Genomic DNA, 22838 nt, shown 5'->3' on the forward strand with positions numbered 1-22838 from the left:
TTAGCGTCGGGCGCCCGCCCCCGTCTCGGCAAACAAACACGCAACATTCCTACACAAACCTTCGGTGTATTCGAGCATACATCTAATTCGTAGCATCGGCTACATGAGCTACTGTATGCTGGACTATATTCTGCAATAAATTGTTACCGAAAACATAAGAGTCGTAACGTAATTGTAAAAATATAGTACCTTATGTCTGATTAAAAAACAGTTTACTTTTTAAAAAAAAAAAGGTCGCTATATCATTTATACGAAAATAGTGCATGATTCTCGATATATCGGTTGTAGGTACAGCTCAGACGATACAAAAGAAGATGCGAACTAACGCAATTAATCAAACTTAGATTACGAGTTGCGATCCTGTGGCTGTAACGCCTGTAGCACATCTTCGCCGTGAAACCACGATAGCGTCACGATTTCAATATACATCTCTGCGTTTACGTCACCACATTTCTGTTGCTAATGTGGAGATTTTATTGCAGAGATCTATAATGAAATTGTTACGCTGTCAGTTTCGTGGTGGAGGAGGCTACAGGTCGTAAGCTTACATAATACCTATATACCTAACTCTCGGTACTGTATAGCGTAGGCTTTTTCTGTCTCATTGCCAAGACGTTAACTACGAGTAGATAATGCGACTTATTTGTAAGTCATTAGGATCACACTACATGACTACATACTCTCAATCCCATAAAGAACACAGGCATACAAGTGCCTCACTCACAATATCACTGTACTTATGCTGTATGCTTAAACAAGAGTCGTAAGGATGTCTTTAAGAAAACCAACACATTTAAAAAAAAGTAACAGTATATTCAAAATATAAATATTCACACATATTTTTGGTAAGGAAATAAAATTAAAGTGTAAAAAATACAACTGGCTTAGCCTTCACTTTCACAAAAAATAAACAAGTCTTGATTGATGACTTCTTTGATAACAAAAGACCACCTAAGTGTTAACAAAATAAAATTGACTTAATATGTTTATGCATCTTTTCTAAAACCACTGTCACATGCACATCTATTACGAAAACAATTTTAGAATGCAAGCCCCACTTGGTGCATACAAATATTATTTTAAGATTCACTGTGCCACTTTTCTTCCTTATTAAAATACAGTTTTAAACACTTTAGCACTGCTATGTTTCCCTATGCAGTACTGAACAGTGGCATATATTTTTAACAACCTTCGTTCTACTGCCTTGAAGTGCTCCTCTGTTGCCAATTTGGCTCCTTGGAATGATGATAGCAACTTCACTGTCTCTGTTAGACTTCCACCAGACAACATCTCGAGGTGCTGCCACGTAGATAACGACATCCTATGAAAGATAAACAGAATAAATTATTAGTTAACAAAAATGTCAAAGATATTCATATTATGCATGCTTTTACTTAGAATTGAAAGACTTGAGTTTAGTGACACATACAGGTTGTGTAACACTTAGCTAGGGAAACACCATGTATTCAGTTTGTTTTTATCATGACTTACAAAAAAAATATGGCAGTAAATATGGACATGTTTTTGATTTATGATTTTTTATTATTGCACATTAATACATTGTATTTCAATAAGTACCTAAGTGTTGAACAACTATTTAGAAAACAGCCTGTATACCACCAGACTTAAAGGCTTCCACAGACCAAACGCGGGTCAGAAGCAGTGCGGGTCAGTTGCAGCGCGGCTGAGGCACACTGAAAGCAGCGCAGTTTCAAAGCAGTTGCAACGCGGGCGGTTGTCAAAATTTTAAATATTCGAAAACCGCTTTCAACGCGCTGCTTCCGCCCTGAGTCCAGTGTGTCATGCTAATATGGCCGCCATAGTAATACAACAGCGCGGGCCGCTGGTGTCCCGCACCCGCGCCGCCTCGTTTGTATTTCGGCAGTTGCAGTGCGGCGCGGTTGGAGCGCGGGCCCGCGTTTAAATTTGGTGTGACATACTTCAAAGAGTTTCTTGTATTACAACTTGCGCGGGCCCGCATTCAAACTGCGCTGCTACTGCCCTGTGTTTGGTCTGCCCAAAGCTTTAGTTATCATCTTAAAAAAAATTAATAAAGGATACCTACATGCAACATTGATAGAGAGGAGCCAAGATGTCTAGTTCATCCACCATTGGGTTACCCAATCCTTTCCCATTATCTAAAAGTATTATTCTATCTTTGTAAACCTCATATCGATGTCGGTCTCCATTCTGTATAAGAAAATCAAATATTGCTACATCTATTAAGTTTAGTAGGCGTTTGGTGCTGTGTGTATCAATAACTTTTCTGAAAAAACATAGTATATTAAAAATTTATTACATTGTAGCCTATACATAGATAAATACACATTTTACTAACTGACAAAGTAAACTTCTTGATAGTACTTACTTACAAAAATCGTTATCCTTTTCCCATTCCATTTTTCTACTAGTATAAGAGCGTCTCCATGGAGACTTATATGTTCTGAATGGTTTCTTTGAAAACAAAATTGCAGCTCCCTCAATTTCACCCTTGTCATCAGGGCATACAGTTTCATTTAGTTTGCAATAAAAACATTTCCCATATATGCATAGTGATCCACTAACTGCAAAATGTTAATATTTTATTACATAGCCTTCTATTTAATAAAAAAATAATAATACATTTAATAGGTACAGCAGTAGATAAATGCAGTACAATAAAGTTTGCTTTTAACAACATATTCAAGCCTCTTTATTTGGCCACTGTAAAGAATAATATTGTTTATTTCTCACCAAAACCGTATACAAACAAGGTTCATTCCAATAAAGCCTTTTAAAAGCTGTAAGGTAATAAAATAAGTAAAGTTCATTACCATTCTTTACCATAGTCTTTTTTAATCCTTCAGTTGCTACAGGCAGGACATCTTTATTCAGATGAATCTTCCTAATAACAGAAGGAGAGATCCAAGTAAAGTTCATTACCATAGCGAGGTAATATGCAAACACTTCTGAGTTGTGCCGATCAAATCCAGCATAAATATTTCCATTTATCACCTCATCCAGTTGATATCTCTTGGGTTTGAAGTATAATATGTGCTTTCCCTGTAAATAAACAAAAATAGTTTATGGGATTGGCAAACTTTGTTTTGTTTAGGAATGGAAAGAAATTAACCACATCAACACATAAGTGCAGAATACTTTAGCTATAAATTGTATCATTAACCCTTGGCATGCCTGGTAGGGTCTGTCAGACCCATACCAACGCGCGAACCGTTGTAATTCGTTTAAATTTGAATTTTGCGCCTTACCGTTTTTAGTAGCTGGCCGTTACTAACCGCGGAATGCATTCCGCCCGCTTCCCCAGTCCGCGGCGAGCTACGAGCGTAAAAGGAAGTGCATAAAGTGCGCGCGGGTCCCGCAGACCCCACCAGGCATACGGCGTGACTTTATTTTGTAAGTGTTTATTTTTCTTTCTTCTTATGAATATTGGCTTTTGTCGTTTAAATAATATTAGTTTGTACATAACATTATCATATTTTATTTTTTTTCAGTTTAATCATGAATAGACAACTAACAGACGAGGATATAACTAGTTTATTATTCCAAGAGTTGAATAAGGAAGACTTAGTTGCATTTGATTCAAGTGGAGAAGAGTTTGACGTTGCTCTAGAGCAGTCTTTCCCAAAGTGGGCGATAACGCCCCCTTGTGGGCGCTGCAGGCTTAAAGGGGGGCGGTAAGAGACCCAGAAAAAAAAATCGGGACGTTGTGTAGAGGCTTGGGAGGCGTCATCTACTAGGAGGACTCTTAGACACCGACTGAGCTCGACTCTTGACTACAAAAATGGGGGACGCTAAAAAATAATTTATTCTCAAAGTGGGCAGTAGACTAAATAAGTTTGGGAACCGCTTCTCTAGAGGATGAAGAAGCTGTTTCTGAGGAGGAAGAACATGATGCAGGCTCCACCTCTTCGAATTCTGAAATGGATGTGCCTCTGTCCATCCTTGCGACTACACACCACATTTGCAATCAAGAAAATCGAGTATTCGCCTTTCCACTGATCTTTGTAAAAGAATACCGTTAAAAAAATAAACTCCTGGAATAAAGCGCAGATGCCACGTCTGTCCCGCGAAAAAAGATCGGAAAACCCAGTACATTTGTGAGACATGTAGTAGTCACATTTGTCTTGACCACTCGATTTTTCTATGCGCAAAGTGTTACCAAACCAAAGCTTTACAAAGTGATGAAGACTAGTTATTATGTTATTTAGATTATGTATATGATAGAGCCTTACACTTGATTAAAGTCTGATTAAGATCTTATTACTTTTGATACTAATTATATGTTAACAAAGTTATAGTCTCGAAATGTTGCTTAAAAATGTGAGTTAAAGTTTAATTTCAAATATTTAAATAAAGTTGATTAATTTCTAAAGTGGTTTTTATTACCATCTCTTTTTTGCCCTTTAAGCATGCGTCTTGAATCATTAAATCACCTTACATAATAAAATTTATAGAAAAAAAAAGCTTTTTGAAATCGGGGTCTGACAGACCCACCAGGCATAGCGTGTAACTTATGCCCACCAGGCATGCCAAGGGTTAAATAAATGGATTGAATAATGATGTTGTCATCATCAGTCCTTATTTTAAGAAATTAACATTTTTAGAAGCAATTTAAATATGTAGGTACTATTCATAATAATTTACCTCAAGCAGCAATAACAATTTTAATTGTGTTCCTTTTGGCGCATTGTCAACCACTACTATCTGTGAGTTGAGCATTGCCTGTAGTATCTGGCCCGGTGCCCCATCTCTATGCGGAAATAAGGACTCTTCACTGGCCCACTGTAAATGTAATTCATTATGAATGTTATTTGATGTCATCAACAATAACAGTAATCTGGCTCAAATACTACTAACCTTGTCAGCATCCAAGAGCACATTTTTAGAATTTTTACCATTAGTTGAATTAAATGATTGTATTAAAGATTTTTGGTGCGACACAAACTTAGAATTCTTCTGCTTATAAGAACTGGGCAAATAATTCAAGTACTCATAAATATCTCTGAAAACACTCGGAGACTGGTCTAGTTTTATACTAGGTACATTGAAATTTAAGCCTTTTCTTCCAACTGTGTTTAATGTATAGAAAAAATAAATGTTAAGTCCAACAAGAATCAACAAAAATAGGGAAAAACCGAAAGCGTAATTCATCGACATCGTTCACTGTATACTTAGTCGCTAAGGACACATATTTATAAAAAAACATAACTCAAATAATTGATTACATATGCTTAATTCAATAGGAAAATTAAATGTATCACATACTTTCAGAATTGCTTGTTTTTAATTACTTTTGGCCTTCTAATAAAATTCAGCAGCTCCTTCAGGTAAACTGACCAAACTAACTGATTCAGTGTTGCCAGTCGGGTCTAGTCAGAAATTACCAGAAATATAAAAAAATGTAACCTTTTTGAATAAAAAGTAACCTTCATACGGGGGGGGGGGGGAGCGATGATTGTGTAAGGTTGTTCATGGATGGAAAATGAATACAATTTTATTGATCATCGAAATTCGAAAAGTGACCGGTCGTATAAAAACGTTTCATGGATTTGGGTTTTATTATCGGAAAACATTCGCTAAAACTCATATTTTTTTAATAAATAATAAATCAAATTCAAGTTTAAATGCACTTTATGATATAATTTTTAAATAATCACTATTAATATTTTTTACTGAATAACCTATAAAAGTTAATTCTACAATTTCTGAAAAATCACCTAAAAGTAACCTTTTCATAAGTGTAACCTAAAAGTAACCAATGCAGTTCAAAAGTAACCTAAAAGGTTACAAAAGTAACCTTCTGGCAACACTGAACTGATTGTCATTACTGTCAGTGCCATGATGCTGTGCTGTCAGTTGTATCCAATGAACTATAATATGAATGCGCCAAACTTTGAGACCGTTCAAGTTTGAAGAAGCAAAAACACGCATTTCGGTTAATTCGCCTATGCTTTGGCGTGGGGGTTCGCTTTTCATCTCGGTCAGTTTCTCGCATTGTTTACTTGCGCCATTTCACATTAACAAGAGTGAGACAGACAGCACTACTGTATAAGCCGGGTCTCCTGCTGCGCATGTTTTGCACTACTCAATCAACAACAACACAACATTTTTGTTGATTGTGTAGGGCAAAACCTTAGATTAATAAAACCTAGATAGATAGTCAGTGCACGAAAGGTGAGGCAGATTTTAGTAAGCCAGAATGGCTTACTCGTAAACGTCACATGAACTGTCAAAGTGAAAAATTGGTAAAAACGTCCGACGACTTTTAATTAATTAAGACGGTTTGTGCTGTGAAAGGGTGTCTAAATACATCAGAAAAACTAAAGAAAGTGACCAGTGTTACATTTCATAAGTAAGTACTGGGTATTTCGCCAAAAAGGGTCGATTTTGCCTAATTTCCTTGGCACCAATTTTTTTTTTGTTTTTAACTATTTTTATTTTTCCATTGCATTAAGAAGCAAAAACTAAGCCAATGTATCTAAAAGGGGTGTCATAATTCGTTCTAGAAACAAAGTTATGAGGTCATAAAATTTTGGTAGCCAAGGAAATTATTATAAATATTGTTTTCTCTAAGTTTTCTTATGTGGTTTGCTTTTTTTTAATTCGACCCATTTTAGTGTACCTTCGTAAGCAAACACACAAATGAATATTATATCATTATAACGTTTTTACACAACTAAGGAAGATAAATGCAGTAGATTGAGTTAAGAGTTAAAAACAAGTTGTGCTCTAACTATTCTGATACCCATTTCTTAAAATGTAAATTTTAAACTTATTCCAATAAAAAAATACTAAAAATTTGACTTTGCGCCGAATTAAAAATGGTCTTTTATAATTTCCTAGGCCATTTTAAGCCACGGAAAACAAGGAAATTAGGGCCAAAGAAATTAGATTTATGCCTAAAAGACACCATAACCAAAAACCTATTTACCCTATCCATTTACTATTTAAATCATGGGTTAACCCCTACAGACACTACATTTGTGTAAATAAACATTAAATTAATCCATTGTTTAGCTGCAAAAAACCGCCCAAAGAAATTGACTTTTTAGTAAACAAAAACCCAAGGAGGGACCTACTTACGCGATTTGTCGCGAAACTGATCAACGATGTACTATCCTGCCTTGATGGCCTCTTGGGACGTAATGGCCGAGTGTAACGGTGCAGTGCGTTACATTCTAAGTTTTTTCGTTTCGTTACTACAATGGTCGAAAAGAAGACCCAGGGAAATTATACTTTTGACCTGGACAAGAACTTAACTTCACTTTATTTTTTTCCTATAAGTATTTGACATTGAAAGTTTTTATTTTCCGATAGCCAAACGTTTCTCAAATGTAAAGAGAGTGCTATTAGAATTAAATTACGCTTCAATTTTTTATAATGTGCCTTCATTTTGGCAAACAACAGTAATGGACATAACAAGGAAATTAGTAAAACGACTTTTGATTAAGTTTTTCTACGGTATTATTTGTAGTTTCTACTATTGTAATAGCAAAAACAAATAAAACTTTTGATGAACTTTCCCATAAAAATAGTTTCATACAGATAGATATAAAAAAACATGTGTTCGCCTGCCTGGACACAGAAAATTTACTGTTTCGGCGAAATACCCTACTACGATTCGACGCGTATTTTGCTTGAATTTGGCTTTCAAAAATTAAATACGGGAATGATACCAGTAACAAGAAAATTTATTTCCCAATTGTTCGCCGTACAAATACACTTCCTTTTTATGAAATCGAGACTTTTCAGTCGATTTATCTTATTGTAATTAGGTAGGTACTTTGAATTCAATAAATAAGTAAGTACATGATGCGTTTTGTTTTTGTTAGTTATAAAATAATTAAAAACGTATTAAAAATTTCCCTACTTTCGGGAAAATCGCCTTCACTGTCTACACTCCCCAACAAAATTGACACTAATGACATAAGATTTTTGCCTCACTCTTGACGAAGCGTTTGTATGAAGACTATCCATCTAGGTTTTATTAATCTAAGGGCAAAACATGCGCTGGAGACCTGGAGGTCTAGACAAAGTGCAAATTATAATCGCAAACTGGTCGAAAAGTGGTCGAAAAGCCCCTTTTTTGTATGGAGTTTTGACGGATTCGATTTTAGATTCGATCAAAAAGTGCGTTTTGTCTAGGGGGGCTGAGCCCCGATTACGGTAACTTTTAACGTCTACAATCCAGACACGCTTCTATATTCTGCGATACGATTGGTCGTTCAACAGCGTACGTCAGCTGTTTTGACCAATCGTATCGCAGAATCAGACAGAAGCGCGTCTGGATTGTAAACATTAAAAGTTACCGTAATCGTGGCTCCGGTTTATGTTGAACTGAACACGCGTTAAGTGTATAGAGGGACGGACGGCATCCATTTCAAGTTCTAACTTGTTAGTTTGTTAGCCAGTCCATAGATTTATGAGTCAATGGTCATTGGCTGTATGGAAGAGATCCAAAGCCGTAAAACTTGCATTAAAAAAATTTATTCCATCTGACGTTTAGTTTAACTGACATCTGTCAAATCTGTCATTAAGTCGTGACGTGACCCAACGTAACCCGCAACAAAAAGTTAGAAATTTATTGTTTTAAAAGCACGATTTTCCTTTCATCCTGGTAAATTTAAAAAATAAGACGTGTTAGCTGACAAAGTTATGTCTGTGTCACTAAAGGAAACTTTCCTCTACTTTGCTTACGGGAGTAACTTATTGAAGAAACGAATACGTATCAACAATCCATCGGCCCACTTTATAGGCATCGGTAAACTGGATGTTTGTACTTATATTATTATCACACTAACGTTTGTACATCTAAAGAAAATAGCTAACATTACAACAATTATTTTTTGTAGAATCATCACTTAGATTTTATCAAGTATTCTGAAAACTGGCGAGGTTCTTCGGCTACAATAGTTCCGGTAGAAGGATGTCATGTATGGGGTGCTGTTTGGCAACTGGATATTATTGATATGCCTGCTTTAGATATGTTAGTAAAATTATTATTTAGATTTCTGATGAAAAGCTACCTAGATTTCATTTTTGTAGGTAATAATCTAAGAATAATTTTATAATTTCATTTTTTTTTTCTAGACAAGAAGGTGTTGACACAAATTGGTATTTTCCAAAAACAGTCGATATTGTCACACTTCATGGAGAAACACTGCAATGTAGGACATATCAGCAAACAGTCAATCCTGTTCCATGTAAAAAAATTGATGAATTGCCAGAAGAAAGAAGACCATCTTCTACTTACTTAGAGTGTATTCTTACTGGAGCAACTGAATGCCAGTTGCCAAATGATTATATTCAAAATTTGAGAAAAATACCTCATAATGGAAATGAAGCATCGCCTAAGATGATTGAAAAGTTGAAAAATTAAAGTTTCTATTTTATTATTATGATATTAAGTATTATTTAGTGAAAATGCAAATACCTAATACATAATTATGTATATTTACATTGCCTTACCAATATTTCTACAAATATAATAAGTGCTTGTTAATTAGTAGTATTATTTGATACATTGACCTAAAATTAACCAAGTCAAGATAAGAAAGGTGTCTGTAGTTAAATCTCTTTTTATTAGGAAATACATATATAGAAGTCACCATAAACAGTCCATCTAAAATAAGAAAACCTTACTGTCATGTCTTCCTGCATGTTTTATATCCGGCTCGAAGGACCAAAAGCGTCAGTCGCGTCTGTGACCCTATTTGATTGATTACTTTGGTGTCGCCAATATTATAAGCCTTACAAGTCGTCAGTGTAGTTCTTTTAATGTTATGACTAGAGATGTGCCGCTGAGAAAGTTCTCGTTCCCGGCAATATTCCCAGTGGGAATATTCTCGAGAACTGAGAACGCTCCCGGGAATATTCTCAGTGTTCTCGACAGAATACATTTAGTTTTAATTTTGTTGTTTATATGTGGTATTATTTGTAATGCTTCGATGTTTTATTAACTGGGCGTTAAGACTAGTCGTTATAAACAAGGCATGAAACGTGTGAGTGAAATATTGCTGTCTTGCTCACTCTTTTCGTGGCGAACGCGTACCGCGGCTTTAGGACTCGGCAACGGTATTTGAACATGAGTGTGCCTCTGAGTTTTAAGACCCTTGCCACTCTGGCGGATTTCAAGCGGATTCAAAGCGGATTTAAAGAGGTGCGGCGACGCGACGGCGACGCCGCGTGAAAATATCGTGAAACTTCCCGAAGGCTGTCCAACCGAGCTGGATTCGATGATTGACCTTTTTTTTTTTCGAAGTTGGACCTACCTAACTGGACTGTTTGTCCTAGGTATACATTGTTGTCAACAACTTCGAGTGTAGAGTCTCCAACTTTTAGAGGAGTGGGTGGGTGCAACACGGATTTTAGACATGATTTTTAAATCTTGTCCATGGTCATTTTGAGACCCACTTGTTGAGAGACTCTATTGAGGCCATCGAGCATTGTGCCTAGATCTTCCTGCTAAATCCGCTCCAGCCCAGAAGCTTGAAAACATCTTCTAGGGCGGTGGTGATGACGTCTCCTTGTCTCACCCCTCGCTGCAACTGTTTCGGTTTCTTGAAACGGACTGTTACTATGGCGTGTTTGTACAAGCCTTTCAACACTTCAATGTATCGATAGTCAATTTGGCACAGTTGGAGATACTGCAGCACTGCCCATAGTGCCCATGTCTCAATCGAATCGAAGGCTTTCTCATAGTTCACAAACGCAAAGTGGCTGATTATACTCCTTGATCTTCCGTATAATCTGCCGTAGCGTATATTATTATGGTCTATGGTACTAAAGCCTTTTCAGAAACCGGCTTGTTCGGGGGGCTGAAAGTTGTCAAGCCTGCTAGCGTGACAATTCGTAATGACTATCAAAAACAGCTTATAGATATGGCTCAGAAGCGAAATGGGTCTATAATTCTTCAACAAGGTTTTGTCGCCTTTTTTGACGAGGAGTATCACCATACTTCTTTGCCATGCCGTAGGCGTAATTCCCTTGCGGATGACGGAATCGAACAGCTTCTGAAAAGCCTTTAGTACAGGCGTTCCACCTGCTTTCAGAAGCTCAGCCGTGATTACGGTGCCTTGTTGTTTTTCAGCTGTTTGAGAACCATTCTAATCTCGTACAGACTAAGATCAATCTAGCTAGCACGTATTTTATATAAACATGTGTCAAATGATCCGTCAGACAGGCTATCCACAACTTTTCCAGAAGTGGCGAAACAGGCCCTTACTAAGCGATTGTGAAATATGCCCTTAATGTCAAATGTAAAGAATAGTTTAAAAAACTAAAAACACGCTTTTAATTACTAACACGAATCATCAGGACCCTGGACATTATCTGGCATTAAAGTGCTCGAAAAGACAAATCCAACGAACCCAAACTCGATATGATTCCACCGTTTCGTTTAGGAGTTCCTTTGGCCACCTTCCAGTCCCATCATCAGACCAGCTGGTACCACAATATTGTATTGTCATCTAATCTGCATAAAGTTTCATGATGATACAAGACTTAGAAATGCATGTCATTCAGATTCTAAGATTCCATTACATAGTTAGTTACATACACGACGACCTAATAAAAGCGTGTTAAAAACGAAAAAATTGACAGTTATATTATTTAATTGCATGTAAAAAGAAATTTCTGTCATCTTACATATCATTAAAACGACATTTCACGACGAAAAAAATAAAATATATATTGCCGAGAAAGTTCCCGAGAATATTCTCGGGAACACTGAGAATATAGCCTTTCTCTGCAAATAGAGTGTATTGTCTAATATACACTTATCTGTCGACTTAATTTAAAACTATTTTACTTAAGAAAGTTTGTTTATTTCCATTTGATAAACATGATTCTCAACCTTTCTCACTTAGGAGAACGCTCCCGGGAGCGCTCCCGAGAATATTCTCAGTGAGGAGAGCGTTCTCGGGAACGGCACATCAATAGTTATGACCAATTCATTCGAAACGATTGTGAAACGTAATAAAAAAACGTCCCTGTATAAAAATAATTCGCGTATTGTTGATGGTAGCGCCCCCTGCCCCTGACTACTGTGGGTCTATCTATACCTCAGATCATAGAAAGAGAATAGATATGAAGTCGCGCGTAACTACAACGAGAACCAGTGTCCCCACATTTCCCCCACCACAGCTCCCACACACACATTCAACTGTGTAAAAACAAAGCGACTGAGAGTCTACGACAACATGTGCAACCGGCTTAAAAGTGCTGTGATTGGCCAGAAGGCGTGCCTTATGGCCAATCAATGGCCGCGTGACGTGACGCACACTTTGAAAAAAGCAATTAGAGAGAAGAAAGATAAAATGGAGTCGATAAGATATCGATACTTTAAATCCTGGGGGCAAGGCTCGAAATTGGTTTAAAAAATGCTTGTATGAAAACCTTTTTATTATTATACGTTATTATTATGTTCTTTAACGATTTTTGCATAAAGGAGTCAGTTCCATTTTGTATGGACGAAAAACTCAGAATCAATTATTGGGACTAAATGAAGTTACCTTATATTAATTTACCCCAACCAAAGCTCAATGTCGTTATCGATGGAGTATAGAAGTTATAGACTGACAAAGTTTGTATGAAAAGTCACGGGCTTAACCCATGACTTTTAGGTACTTGCGATTTTTACCAGTATTTACAATATTGGTAATATAATTATTATTTACTTTAATAATAATAACAGGATCACTGTAATTATTATTAACTACTATCGCGCATTAACTTTTTAATTATGGCGAAATTCGTACCGCCTATGTTTATCAAATATAATGCCTATATTAGGCTTTCAACTAGCTCTTATAGTAATTACATAGTTGACAGTTACTAATCCCTTCTACTATTGTTATTGTTTTTGTAAAAACTTAAAAATCGCAAGCAACTCATGATTTTTTCATTCAAAATTAGAAAATAGAAAATAATAATTTACTTCTATTTATCGATAATAGGAAACCGTATTAGAACACGAGCCCTGCACTATGTTACGACCGGCACATGCGGCCGTACTGTGTATTTTCACGCGTCAGTGGATATCGGAAGAAATAAAATACATTGCGCAGTAGTTACGCATGACATAAAGTGGTTGCTAACTAAATCGTCAATGTACAACGTGTTTGAATTTTTATCACCACTAATTTCGATATCGCAGTAAATGTCACGGCACTGAATTCGTTCGTAAAAATGTTTAGTTTTTTTTATTTATAAGCAAAATACCAATGGATTTGCAATACTTACATGTGGTAAATGACTTCATTGTTCCTGTAGTTCTTCGTTTCACTTATGTTATTGCACGTTACGGCGCATTATCCAACAATATCGGAGAACATTTCCTCAGTACGACTGAATCGCGACTAACCTGGCGTCGCGGGCGATGTTCGTTTCTGGGCATATCGCGGAGACACGCGCCACGCCCCCGTTTCACATCTATTCCCTTCTATGATCTGAGATCTATACATAGTCCAGTAGAATTAAACACAAAAATGAATTAAATCGGAAATAATTCCTACAAAAGATTTTATTGCTTTAATGGCTTCATTGGTTGCCCATTAACACTCTCCTAGGTTTTCGACTTCGACGGAGTTGTGCTTAAGTGGTGGGGGCCCCCGAAAGGGGCGCTTTTTCGGTTTTCCGGTAATACCGCGTAAAGGACTTACCCTATCGAAAAGTAGTCTTCCTGACGGTTGAAGGGCATTTAATCCTGCATTCAATAAGACCAAATTCATATGTTTTGGACAAACCGTTCTCGTGCAAATGTTCGGCAAAGTAGAAAATATGTGTATAATTAATGACCCTCTCCACGTCCAATAGCTCGTCTCCCGTAGGCTCCCAAGCCTTGTAAAGGGTCGCCTTAACCAGTGTAACCCTATCAAGGATTACGAGCTGGATGCGCCTATCCTTGTTCGTCCCAGCCGTTCCTTAACTGCGGTTGCTGCACCTCTTCCTGGCACTCACCTGAACGACTCTGTGTTATCTACTGTGGCTGCCCCTCTTCCTTGTATCCTCCTGCACGACTACGTTGCCTAGCCGTATGCCTGGTCTAAGGTTCGACGCCAAAAATCAACAACAACAAGTTCATATTAAAACGCTGAAGAGTTTTTTGTTTGTTTGTTTGAACGCGCTAATCTCAAGAATTACTAGTTTGATTGAAATAATTATTTTTGTGTTGAATAGCTCATAAATTGAGGAAGGCTATAGGATATATACAATCACTCTACGACTAATAGAGGCGAAGCAGTAAAGAAAAATGTTGCAAGCACGGAAAATAGTATTTAAACTATTTTCACGCGTACGAAGTTGATTTTGTGGCGTCGAACCTTGGACCAGGCATATGGCTAAGCAATGCAATCGTACAAGAGGGTACAAGGAAGAGGGGCAGCCACATTAGGTAACACAGAGTCGTTCAGGAGAGTGCCAGGAAGAGGTGCAGCAACCGCAGTTAAGGAACGGCTGGGACGAACAAGGATAAGCGAATCCAACTCGTGAGCCTTGACAGGGATACGCTGGTTAAGGCGACCCTTTACAAGGCTTGGGAGGCTACGGGTGACGAGCTATTGGACGTGGAGAGGGTCATTAATTATACACATATTTTCTACTTTGCCGAACATTTGCACGAGAACGGTTTGTCCAAAACATATGAATTTGGTCTTATTTAATGCAGGATTAAATGCCCTTCAACCGTCAGGAAGACTATTTTTCGATAGGGTAAGTCCTTTACGCGGTATAACCGGAAAACCGAAAAAGCGCCCCTTTCGGGGGCCCCCACCACTTAAGCACAACTCCGTCGAAGTCGAAAACCTAGGAGAGTCTTAATGGGCAACCAATGAAGCCATTAAAGCAATAAAATCTTTTGTAGGAATTATTTCCGATTTAAAAGCTAATTCTACTGGCCTAACAATCGTTTTATTAAAAAAAAAAAGATTCAATGATAAACATCAACATTGTCTATGTAAAGTACGGACGACAGCACATCAGACCATACAATTTTGTTACAAATTAGCACCTATTACAACTTCCATAAGATGCCGCAGTATTTAGCTTCACGTGCTGGCGCAAAGAATATAATATTTACTCTGACGTGCTGGCGTCTGTACATAAACAAGCGTCAAACTGATCATTTTGTCCCATGTCCATCAAAATTCCTAACAAAATTCTTAGTAGGTAAATTCGTTCCATTAAAGTAAATGAATGATGTTTCAAACAGTGAACGACACTTTCTATTACTTTGCATACGGCAGTAATTTACTGAAAAAGAGGATACACATCAACAATCCATCAGCGGAGTTCGTAGGCATAGGAAGACTCAATGTGAGTGATAGAGAAGTCAAGTTTTCATTGGATTAATCTTTTTCACCAACCTACCTAATACCTACCTAAACTAATGCGAATATATGTGTGACCACAGGATCACTTACTTGATTTTTTCAAATACTCGGAGAACTGGCGCGGCGCCGTTGCTACTATAGTCCCGTTAGATGGCGCTTATGTTTGGGGTGCTGTGTGGAAGATAAGCGATAACAGCATACCTGCTTTAGACAAGTAACTATGTACTTTATCAACCGTTTAAATGAGATCCAGAACATACTATAATCCTTCCATCTTAGGTCTTACGGTCACCCACTACTCACGGTAGGCATCTGCTGACAGATGAGGATGACCACCTATGGCTTAACATGCCTTTTTGAAAACTGGTTGATGTAAGTCAATTAGGTACTTATATCTTAACCATATTAGGAACAAACACTCAAAATTATTTTACACTACGTGTCCCACCTTGAATTCGAAACTAAGACATTTGTGTCGAGAGAGACCAATTTTAACTATTTTTAACAATTGTTAAGAATTTGTGCTATACCTAATAAATAAAAAATATCATGTAAATTTTACAGACAAGAAGGAGTAGATACTAGTACATATTTCCCGAAAATGGTAACAGTCTTCACTCCCACCGAGAGTAAAGTTGAATGCCGCACATACCAACTAACTGATATGCCAACAAGACGATTGCGTGATGATAATACAGAGCTGCCCTCTGAAAGGAGACCATCCATCACGTATTTGGACTGCATCATAAAAGGCGCCATGGAATGCAAATTGCCCGATGAATACATTGAAAAGTTGAGAAAAGTGCCACATAACAATCAAGAAGCAACTCCGCAAATGCAAGAAATATTAAGGGGTTGAAAATAGATTTGTTACAATAAATATTGTTTACAGTACTACACTATTACGTTTTTTCTTTTGTTTGATTACTTAACATAATTAGTTCCACAAAGTAATCATTTTATGTACAGTAACACGTGCTACCACGTTTTAACGTTACTTTTTATTCCACAAATTGCTACTCGGTGCTTATAATGATAATATGCAAAATTTGATGAGAGAGATACTTGGCTGCAACCAAGCATTACAATACAACAAACCTGTTGGTTTTAGGATTTGGAGCCTGTTTTAAATTTTATGATTAGACTACAATAAACACGCAAATAATACCTGCATTTTTATCATGATTAGATCTCTTTTCATGTTGTATTGCCGTCTGTACTATGCTGGTAGAAAAAATACCAATGTCAGTGTGCCACTGGTCATTGGTCAAAACTTATTACACATCAAAATTTATTAGACCAAAAAAGTTTAAAATTACTGTAACGATGTTAAAATCAAACGTGTCCAGTAAATGCGATAGTTTCTTGTACTTTTCATATGGTGGCAATATGTTAACATTCAGAATTCACATGCATTGCCCTACGGCGGAATTTTTGTCAATAGCCAGAGTAGACGTAAGTAGTTAGTATTAAGTTTTGGCTTCGTATTTATTAAAAGGTATTATTGTACTCAGTTAATTCAATTATTTCCTTTTCCTTAAATAGAATTATAGACTGGATTTCATTAAATACTCCAAGTTCTGGGGAGGCCCTACAGCTACTTTGGTTCCCACTGCAAACGCACACGTTTGGGGTGTACTTTGGCGCCTTCATGAAAACGATATGTTAGCACTCGATGCGTAAGTTGAATACTATTCCAACTGAATTAAAGTAAATTAATTATGTGCTTACTTAGAGCGTGCAAAAAAAATCATTTTTCACTTTCAGACAAAAAGGGGTAGAAGTAAAAAAATATTATATCAAATACATTGACGTATTGACACCATATTTGGGAAAATTCCATTGCCGAGCTTATGTACAAAAAGTGAACCCTTTGCCGAGAGGAGACAACGATGAAATTCCTGTTGAAAGGTGGCCTTCGTGGGCGTATAAGGAAATAATGATAGCCGGGGCGCGTGAAAACGGGTTACCTCCATACTACATTGAGGGCCTGAAGAAAATGAAACACAATGGAGAAGAAGGTTGGCTGAGAACAGTCTGTCTACTGAATCGCTATGCACGACAAAAACCTTGTCTATGTAAAGTACCAGGGAGAATTCCAAGAAAGCCACTAAAACTCGACTTGAAGAAATATAAACTTAAAAAAATGAAAAGTAAGGGTACATAGCCTATTTATTCCCACATGAGATAAATAAAAAATCATTATTGAAAAATTGATTTTATTGAGAAATGTATAGGCTTTGTTTTAACTCGTTATAAAATATATTCAAACAAGGGGTATAATTAGGATACACTTTGATATTCAAAACTATGCTTCACTAGTTTTAACCATTTTATTAATAATATAAATATTAAAATTATTATTAATAGGTACTCGGTTCTCATTAAATTAAATATAAAAAATTGTACACTATCTCAATCGTTTGGTGAATTGTATCTAAATTGAGCATAAAGCACAACGCTACCCCAACACTTCACATAAACACGCACACAAATCACACGAGGAACACATCATTTGGAAAAATATATTTTATCAGTCAATAATTTACGAATATTATAATTACTAAAAATGAGGTAATGTAACTGCCTTACTAGGTAAACAATCACAATTATAAGTAAATACTGATAAAAATAAGAGCGTAAACGATAAAAGGTAATCAGTTAGTCCCGTAGGTGTAGGCGTGTGAGGCAACGTTGTGCGACAGCGGGCCGCGCCCGGCGCCCGCGCTGCTCGCCTACAACGATGCAAGGTGGAACGGAAATATGGCCCTACAATATTTATCATTACACTTACATACCGTTACATTTAACTTATATTTTCATAAATTGAGCAAAAGGCACTATGCAATTTCTAAAATTAAAGATATATTTGGATTTTAACTTTGGAAAATAATTTGAAATCGATGTTTTTTTTTCCTTTATTTGATAATAAAACCACATTAGATGCAACGTGCCTTGAGCCCTTCATAAACACCAATACTCACTGTGCACACGGCGCCGGTTCTCATTGAGAAGTCGTTCCGACTTCTGTCGACCGCAAAAAATAATCCGAATGGCCACAGTATAAGAACACGACGTGGTATGCACAGGTGCCCTTTTTCTAACTCATTGCCCACGCCAGCCTCGTTGAAACTCATTCTGTGGCACAGTTATTTGCTATCTCCTTTTGAAATAAGTATATTAAAGTTATTGAGATAAATGTTTGCAAACAAGTCGCACACACACAAATGGAATCGCCCGATTCGTATACCATCTGTGTATAAATTGAATGTCATGTCTATCTCAAACAATCAACAATCCTGCATTCTGTTGAAGGCTGGATGTTTGAAGGCACTCGTTTAATACCCTTAAACCACGTTATCGTTATAGTACTATTACCGCACTGGACCACAATAAATTTCTAAGTCTGCAGTCCAATGTCCAGGATTGTAAATTGGAGTCTAATTATTACAGTTAACTTTATAGATGACTACCTTCAACATGTAAAAATTAATTGGTATTGTTCATTAATAAAATATAAATTTATGAACCTGCTTAATTCGAATTCCTCCGTTAGCTATTTTATCTAAAACTTACGTTAGCAATAGGTAATCCTTCACAAGTCCTTTTAACAATGAATTTAAGATAGAAGACATGTAGCTAGCGCATAATTTACAGAATAATAATTATTGAGATAGCTATAAATTAGTGATAATAAGTAACACATTATAATTAAGAACAATTAAAAATATTAATAATTGCATTACAAAATATGTAATTCCACCCCGCGACTATGCTTTTCCTGAATAATTTACATTAAGATTTATAATTTTCTTATCCACATTATAATCATAACAATCGAAGACACACCGCTACAGCGCGCGTGGCCATCTTGAACTATTTCGGCTGATGAACATACAAAAACGAGGAACCCCTAGTAGAGAAAACCTATTTGTATTTTACTAATTAAAATTAAGAAAGATTTGAAATTTATTTGAAGTGAAAATATTAGATTAAATACAGATTATATTACACAAACTAATCTTCTATTTTATGAATGGGGTGATTCCATACTTTTGCTCGCGAGTGTAGTTTAATGAACTAATAACTATGAACTACCTAGTTTAAATATTGATTGATTTTGATCCTATTTTTGTATTTTCACCAGCTCAATTTTATTGTTCTATAAAGATGATCACGTCATTGTGCGTTTGTATCTACGTATGCACAAGAATTTGACTAATTATGTATTTTCAAGAGATTATTTTATTACATTCAGATAAATACATTTTAAAACGTTTAGTTGCCATTTACATACCAAGTCATTCAACACATGTAGCGTAGTTATTATATGTAATACATATAGTATAACAAGATGGTACCGCTAAAATTTCCAATTATATTTACTTTACATACATAATTCCACTGTTTACACCGGTTGCATTTCATACATAAATAGATAATATAGGTATAAGTGTCGCGGTCATTTATACAAATATAAAATGTAGAGTATATTTCTCACAGTAAAACAATAATATTAGATAATATAACTATGTAACAACAATGGCAGGTAAATTCTATTGCATTGTAATTGATTGAGAACACATTGATTTCAGATTCTTAAACCATTCTGTCTGCATTGTATGGTCTGTCATTAGCTCATCCTTCTTGCAACTATTGATAACACCATATGGAAGTCAAAATGTTTAGTCACCTGATTAATTTATCAAATTTTGTATCGCTGGCGTATTTAATAAAATATATATATATATTTTAATAATGAGGAGAAATATAGAGCCAGTGTAGAACATACCGAGTATTATAAACAGTTGCACAAAGTGTACCACAGTGCCACACGAGTAACTAATTCGTAGAATGTTGTGCACTTTCAACAAAAAGCGCTTTTAACAATAACTTTAATTCAACAATATCGACAAATTCGCCACTCGTCTGAAACTATTTCAAAACGGAAAACCGCTGGTCACATGCGAAGAACTAAATAAAATTAATTTGTACACGACCTAGTCTACGCGTTAACGTACCTATACATACACACTTTACATCTTAAACGTAACTTAACATTAATAGGCTCTGTCAAAAATGACACCGATACAACTATTTTATTGAGGTAAACTATATAGGATTCGCGTCGAAACAGATCGACTCATCAATATCGCCTCAGCAAAAATATTAATTTCCTGATATGAAACGAATCGTCAGACGAAAAGAACCGCAACTGCGCACGGCACTCGCGGGCCCGCGCGCCGACAAATAAATAACCGACGCGGCGAGCGGCACCGCCCGCGTCGAACAATTCACTAGCTACGCTTACAACTAGGATTCGAAGAGTCGGCCGCGCGCCCACCACGGCGGCCGACCTGAGGTAGATAGAACCAGCGGCTCCGGTCTCGCAGAGAACGAAGGGCGATTATAATTTTCAACTGAATCAGTGTTACGGTTACATCAGAAATATTATCCCTTCGAGTGAACGTCAGCCCTAGAAATAATCGTTCCCGTCGAGACCAAATCCGCTTGCGTTTACACGCCGAGTACTCTGCTGCCCACTGTCACGCACGACTGTCGACTAAATCTGTCGATTGAACCGTTAAGTAAAATGTAACCCTATAACTACAGTATGGGTTCATATGTGACCCCGCTATAATGTTTGTTTTAATTAAATAATACAAGATCGTCTACAGTTAAGGATTGTAATTATTATAATCGTAGCACTACTAGATACTTTTAAAGATGTAAAAGATTTAATATCACTATGATAAAAGATTAACCGTTTACCACTACTTCGAGACAACTTAAAGATCGATGATCAATAAACGCGGTGCAAGGAACTCAACACGATAAAGTTTTCTGACTAAATAAAAACCATCAACATTATTTCGGGGTCACGCATGATTCATCACTTAGGCTGATTTCAGAGTCAAGCGTTTGACCGGCGCCAGTCACACGCGCGCGCTTACAATTACACTTGGTAGTATTTGCGTTTCATAGACACGACGTTCAAACGCGCCGTTTGTGAGACGCGCGCCGTCCGACACATCGCAAAGAAACGCGCGATAATAAGGCAGGGTACTCACCTGCCATGTAGCATGTAACGTAACCAACCTTCAAGTGAGTACGGCTCGTCCACGGTCATCGCGTATTTGGCTGCGAGCCGCCTTCGTGCTCGCAGTGATACCGCCACTCGGCGGGTCGCTGTGATCTCCCTGCGAAGCACGCGCGAGCAGCGGGCTCGTGCCTATGTACTAACTTGATACAGTATCTGATACATTACATGCTACACGGCTAGATGAGTACCCTGCTTCTAGGGTTGCCAGATGCCCGGGAAATCCGGGATTGTCCCGGAATTTTGCGTCTTGTCCCGTGTCCAGTAATTAGACATTACTGTCCCGGATTTCCGAAAACCTAATAGTTTTGTGTCAAAATAAACTAATATGTAATAACAAATGACACGGCTGGCCTGCCTGTGAGTCCTATTCTGTACGTTGACGTACATTACTTATTTAATAAAAGTGTGTATTTAAAAATAAATGGCATTTTCTTTTGAAATACAAATTAAATCATTTGAGAAACTAAGATATTTTTACTATGGCCAAGTCCCAACACCGTTGTCCTAGTAGGATTGTCCCGGATTTGGTAAGTTTCCATCTGGCAACCCTACTTAAGACACAGCGGTCCGTCGGTCATGCGCGCGCTTTTGAGACGCGCGTGCCGCCAGCGTTACTCTGAAACCAGCCTTACATGTGACATTAGCCAACGTTGGCAGCTGTAGGGTTACGTGTTACGCAGCGCTCGCAGGCGGGGCAGCAGCGGGCGCGCGGGCTAGCAGCCGGTGTTGGCGGGCAGCTGGCCGTTGACCGCGCGGGGCTCGTGCGGCGCCACGGGCTGCAGCGGCTCGGCGGCGGCGTCGTCGGACGCGCGCGACCGCAGCGACGACAGCTCGCGCACCCACGACGCCAGCCGCCCCGACACGCCGAACAGGTTGGAGCCGGAGCCGGTGGCCACCGCGCCCACGTTCACCTCCGGCAACTCCTGCTCCTCGTCTGTGGACGACGGGGTGATGGTTAGTTAACATCGCTCATTTAGACTATACAGGGTGTTAGGTATATGGGTATATGAGCCGACCCCTGATCATATAAATGGTATGGTGAAGTCAGAAATTTAATATCATCATTTTATTTTTTTTAATTTTCATACAAAATAATTTTTATGAAGATATCAATTTTCTGACTTCACCATACCATTTATATGCCCATGTTGACATGGGCTAGTGTCGGCTCATATACCCATTTACGTAACACCCTGTAGATCTCTATTCTCCAGGAACATGATTCGCCTAATTTCTTGGTGGATGATGGGAGACAAGAAAAGGACAGTCACTAAATATTTAGGCAGATTTTTTTATTATAATAAGCAAAAGAAAGCAGGTAGTACCTACTACTACGCGACTAGACTAGAGGTACGGAACGTGCTTTGTTTACTGTATGTGACGCCTAAAATATTATTGGATTATTT

At 37.5% G+C, this 22838-nt stretch overlaps 4 protein-coding genes and 1 long non-coding RNA gene across 9 annotated transcripts in view; 3 read left to right on the forward strand and 2 right to left on the reverse strand.

Annotated features, from left to right (window-relative positions):
• Positions 1-819: 819 nt before the first annotated feature.
• On the reverse strand, positions 820-5345 carry LOC135076031 (glycosaminoglycan xylosylkinase homolog). Of its 4 annotated transcripts, XM_063970490.1 has the most exons (7): positions 5266-5338; positions 4858-5069; positions 4645-4782; positions 2814-3042; positions 2369-2564; positions 2066-2266; positions 820-1321 (listed from the first exon to the last, which is right to left on the reverse strand). In XM_063970490.1, the coding sequence occupies exons 3-7, from the start codon at positions 4717-4719 to the stop codon at positions 1111-1113; spliced, it is 912 nt and encodes a 303-aa protein (XP_063826560.1). In that variant the 5' UTR covers positions 4720-4782; positions 4858-5069; positions 5266-5338; the 3' UTR covers positions 820-1110. The 4 variants fall into 4 exon arrangements, 3 of the variants coding, with proteins under 3 accessions (XP_063826560.1, XP_063826566.1, XP_063826553.1); XR_010258170.1 differs by having other exon boundaries at positions 2373-2564; positions 4858-5345; XM_063970496.1 differs by lacking the exon at positions 4858-5069 and having other exon boundaries at positions 5266-5345.
• A 3188-nt stretch (positions 5346-8533) lies between these two features.
• Positions 8534-9502, forward strand: LOC135076053 (gamma-glutamylcyclotransferase-like). Its single transcript, XM_063970509.1, has 3 exons — positions 8534-8772; positions 8853-8986; positions 9091-9502. The coding sequence occupies exons 1-3, from the start codon at positions 8656-8658 to the stop codon at positions 9377-9379; spliced, it is 540 nt and encodes a 179-aa protein (XP_063826579.1). The 5' UTR covers positions 8534-8655; the 3' UTR covers positions 9380-9502.
• A 5404-nt stretch (positions 9503-14906) lies between these two features.
• On the forward strand, positions 14907-16231 carry LOC135073079 (gamma-glutamylcyclotransferase-like). The gene is made up of 3 exons (XM_063967110.1): positions 14907-15312; positions 15410-15543; positions 15894-16231. Exons 1-3 carry the CDS (start codon positions 15193-15195, stop codon positions 16186-16188), a joined length of 549 nt encoding a protein of 182 aa, XP_063823180.1. The 5' UTR covers positions 14907-15192; the 3' UTR covers positions 16189-16231.
• Positions 16232-16401: 170 nt separating this feature from the next.
• Positions 16402-17519, forward strand: LOC135073093 (uncharacterized). The gene is made up of 3 exons (XR_010257579.1): positions 16402-16784; positions 16875-17008; positions 17097-17519. It is a non-coding gene; the product is annotated as an uncharacterized LOC135073093 (long non-coding RNA).
• A 12-nt stretch (positions 17520-17531) lies between these two features.
• The window catches only part of LOC135072976 (insulin-like receptor), an 84167-nt gene continuing 78860 nt past the window's right edge, over positions 17532-22838 (reverse strand). For both annotated transcript variants that reach the window (XM_063966986.1, XM_063966981.1), the window contains one exon: positions 17532-22366. In XM_063966986.1, coding sequence (XP_063823056.1) covers positions 22146-22366 — 221 coding nt within the window. In that variant the 3' untranslated portion in view covers positions 17532-22145. The remainder of the gene's footprint in view (positions 22367-22838) is intronic.

Source organism: Ostrinia nubilalis, chromosome 1 (genome assembly GCF_963855985.1).
Source record: "Ostrinia nubilalis chromosome 1, ilOstNubi1.1, whole genome shotgun sequence".
NCBI lineage: Eukaryota > Metazoa > Arthropoda > Insecta > Lepidoptera > Crambidae > Ostrinia > Ostrinia nubilalis.